The sequence below is a fragment of the Quercus suber genome, unplaced genomic scaffold (genome assembly GCF_002906115.3).
Source record: "Quercus suber isolate HL8 unplaced genomic scaffold, Cork oak 2.0 scaffold_63, whole genome shotgun sequence".
NCBI lineage: Eukaryota > Viridiplantae > Streptophyta > Magnoliopsida > Fagales > Fagaceae > Quercus > Quercus suber.
In genome coordinates this window covers 173,103-177,240 of record NW_027069528.1, presented here as the reverse complement: position 1 = coordinate 177,240, position 4,138 = coordinate 173,103, and the positions used below count along the sequence as shown (strand labels likewise).

The 4,138-nt window shown below is 35.7% G+C and overlaps 1 protein-coding gene across 1 annotated transcript; it reads right to left on the bottom strand.

The window, feature by feature from the left end:
• Positions 1 to 2,847: 2,847 nt before the first annotated feature.
• Positions 2,848 to 3,692, bottom strand: LOC136067216 (LEAF RUST 10 DISEASE-RESISTANCE LOCUS RECEPTOR-LIKE PROTEIN KINASE-like 1.3). Its single transcript, XM_065772757.1, has 3 exons — positions 3,374 to 3,692; positions 3,117 to 3,295; positions 2,848 to 3,042 (listed from the first exon to the last, which is right to left on the bottom strand). Exons 1-3 carry the CDS (start codon positions 3,690 to 3,692, stop codon positions 2,848 to 2,850), a joined length of 693 nt encoding a protein of 230 aa, XP_065628829.1.
• Between the last annotated feature and the right edge of the window lie 446 nt (positions 3,693 to 4,138).

The following is a 4,138-nucleotide window of genomic DNA, read 5'->3' as shown; positions in this document are numbered from 1 at the left end:
TCAGATGGTCATGTGATCACCCTAACTACTATGCCTCCCATTCCTAAGCCATACTTGAACCTTTAAGGTCTCAATCCCTAAATCCTAGCATCCAAATATGGAATTTTATAAAATTCCCTCAAGGAACTTGAAACCCAAGTGTGTGCCTAACATAAGATTCTAGTTCATGGGTTCCAATTAGTTCAATTGGTAAAGTCTCAAATGGTTGAATAGAGATCTAGAGTTCAATCCCCACATATACCAAAAAACTAATTGGTATCTTGATCTGATGATAAAAAGTTATCATCAAGAGCGGACACCATAGGTAAAACTCTCTTAAAAAAAAATTCGAGTTCTACCCCCTCAAAAGGAGTTTTTTTTTTTTTTTTTTAATTTTAATTTAAATTTTTTTTTGTAATACAATAAAAGGGTTAAAAAGGAAAGAGTTTAAATTACGTATGAGATTTTATTAATTAAGAGAGCATACTTAATGCATAAAATTCCTACTTTTTATGGGTTTTAGGAGAGATATATGGTAGGGTAGTCTACCCTTCTTATCATATATAGTCGCTCCGCTCAACTCATTGGTGAAGTTTAAGGTAAAGTCAAGAACTTTAATATCTTTAGTAAAAGAAAAAAAAATCGGATTTTAATGTAAATTATAAGAATTAAAAATAATAGTTAATTGCACTTGTCCCCCAATTCCCCCCCCCCCCCCCCAAAAAAAAAGCACTTTTTCCTCACAAACTATAAAATAGAGTAATATTCACCTCTGATTTATTAATAATTTACAAATTTTCCCATATTTTTACAATACCTAAGAAAAAATTAAGGAATTGTTATGCATACCCTTTAAAAAAAAAAAAAAAAAAAAAAATTCACAATAAAAGAGAAAAATACCCTGTCCTCTCACTCACATTGCGCATTAGAATGAGGAAGGCCCTTATGGGGGTGAGGGTGGTTGAAAAAGGTGTAGAGCTTTTGATTTGGAAGAAGTCTTGGAGGTTGGCCAAGTTTTTGTGTCAGTTAGTTAAGGGTGGTGAAGTTGATGGTTAGTTGAACGGGGATATGACGGTAGGTCCTAATTTGGATCCATGAGGGAGTCATGAAGCTCGAATTGTGAGTGTGAGTATCGTAGACAACACTGGAAATGTCGAGTAAAGGGGATGAAGGGGAGGGAGGTGAGATTTGATGCAGCTATTATCAAGGATGTTGAATATTTAAGCAGTACTGGCCACCATCAAGTGGGATTTGTAAAAATAAATAAATAAATAAATAAAATCATGAAACCCTGATTAATGAGATTTTGAAGATGGACATGGTTTTGTTTGGGACGCATTTGAATTTATTTATTTTTTAGGGGATTTGATTAACAACATTTGTAAATTAGTTGGATTTCATTGTATAATTGCCAGTTGTGAATTGAGAACCATTGTATTTTTTAGTTTCTTAGAATGATTGTTATTATATTTTCTTATTATTCACCCTTTATATCAAGAATGATATTGTATTTTGGGCATTTGATCCAAATGATTCTCAATGGGTTCTCTTTAAGAAAATAAAAATAAAAATTGACCTTATTTCATCATATGGATAGTAAAATTGGCATTTTCGGTGTTTATTAAGGTTTAACACTTTATTTTGAGAGAAAAGGGTTTAACATTTCAGTATGAATAATGCATAAATTTCAAACAAAATAACTTAGCATAAAAAAGAGCTGAAAACATCAAAATAATGGAATTTAGTAAAGCGGGGATCAATTTGCAAGTTACCAATCATTAGGGATTCAGGAGGGATATTGCATTTTATAATTTAAAGGGAAAAATGCAATTAATTCCCAAAAGAAAACAGTTACTGTCACAAACAACTATCCTATATACTAATTTTTTTTCTAATCTGTAACAGAAATTGAAAGCTTAACATCCAATCTCAATTGTATAAAATAACATAATTTGTATATACTTTTTTTTTTTTTAAGTTTTTGGGTGGGATGGGTGGGTTTAGGTTGCAGGAAAGTCGAAGCTCATAATCGAGGAACTGTATCTTAACTCTCAAAGGAATTAGGTTCAAGACTATTCTGGGGTTCCCACTTATAACTGTGGCTGCATTCTATGAATCTATAATTGGAGATAGAGTCTGCATTCCCATTATTCATGCATGATAGTATAACATGTTCAATAGGATTGCCAAGGATTTTCTATGGTGCAATTTCTGGAGGCAAGTAGTAGACTTTGCACATGATTGAAATGGACGAAGCTAAACATAAAACTCACTTGCCAGAGCACTAGATGAATGTCCATACTTGCCTGCACAGCTTGGGTCAAGCAGTTCTCCTGCAATCTTGCAACTGCTGTTAGGAAGGAAAACGCAAAACCAAGAAATGATGAATTTTTAGGAGTTGTCATCAAATTTAAATCTTCGCATATCACCACCATTTCTAATTCATCAATTATGAGAATTTTAATTATTTTTTTTAGCCATAAAAAACAATTAAGTTAATTCAAAATCTGAGATTCAAATATAGCATCACAGCATTATAGCATGTTCCCAATATGAATTAATTTAATTGTTGACGGCTCCGAATGAATGAATTCTTCTCATTTGTATTCTTTTTTTTTTTTTTGAGAAACCAATCTCATTTGTATTCTATTAACACAAAAACAAAGACAATCAAAACAGAAGATAATGAAATGCTAACCCACTCACTGACAGTCAATCATGAGTGTACATTACTTTACCTTCTACTTAGAGTTAAAAAAGAAAAAAGAAAAAAAAGAATCTCAATAGCTAGGAGGAATGAGGTGCTGTAGGGCTGTTAACCCATTTATCAGTCACAACTGAATCTGAAGAAAGAGGGAGGAATATTCTTCAAAGCCTAACATCATCTGCAGCCTTAATATCCACCACTTCAGCTTTCTGAGCACCCATCTCTTCATTCCCATTCTGGATTCCTCTCAAAATCTCCAGTACTTCATCCATGCTAGGCCTCATATCCCTCTCCTTTTCCAAGCACCGAAAAGCCAATTCTGCCACTGATGTTGTCATCTTCTTTACAGTGTAATCCTTTTCAAAACCAAGAAGCGGATCAACCAACTCATGTAACGCATGATTTGATTCTTGTTCACAGCCATATTAACCAAATTGATATCTTGCCGGTGCCTATTCATATCCACAGCTGGTAATGATGATATAAGTTCCAGTAATACCACTCCAAAGCTATAAACGTCACTTTTTTGAGTGAGTTGGTAGCACTGGAAATACTCAGGATCGACGTACCCAGGTGTCCCTTGTGGAGCAGTTGACACATGTGTGACATCTGTTGGGAACAACCGTGAAACCGAAATCAGCCACTTTCACTTGGAAATTCTCATCAGAGAATGTTGTTGGTTTTGACATCCGGTGTATAACATCTGATACATGAGATATGCCAGTGCCTCGGCTGACTCTATAGCTATGCTCAACCGAATAACCTCTTTGCTACTGTTCTTATTGTTGTTGTTGTTGTTTCTCGATGTGGGATTGGGATCGGAGTCCATCTCCGACGGCGAGTCGTTTCGGCGAGAGAATCGTCGGTCCGTGCGGTTAAGGAGCATCCGGAGAGTCTTGCGGCGACGGAGATGGATGACAGGACTCGCCGACGGGCTTCGGGTGGGGCTTCCGGCGACTACCGCGCACTGAGTTGCAAGGAGCTTGAACTTCTGGAGGGTGGCCATTTTTATAGACAGAAAAAATTGTGGGTGTAGTAGAGTAGCAGTAGTTGCTTGTGAAGGAGAGAAACTAGAAAGCGAGATCTGAGCAGGGAATATGATTGGCGTTGGATTTGGATTCCATTTTCATTGCGCTTTACTCTTCTTGTTAGGAAGAAAAAACAGTTGAGAGTGGAGAGGAATTGAGATATGATTGTGAATTTGAGAGACAGAGAGGAAAGTGGAAAGTTAAGAGAGGGGGCTGGTGGGGTTTGGATTCTTTGGAAACTAGAAAGTGGAAAGTGATAAAATGGACGGCTTTTTAATTGGGACGGTTATGTGTTACTAGTACGTATTGTATTTTTATTATTATTTTGTTTGGAGAGAAGGTTTCAACACATGACGGTGGTTTTTGATAGCTCTTTGTATTAAGTTAAAATATTAATCAATTTTTTTTGTATGGGTGGAAATTA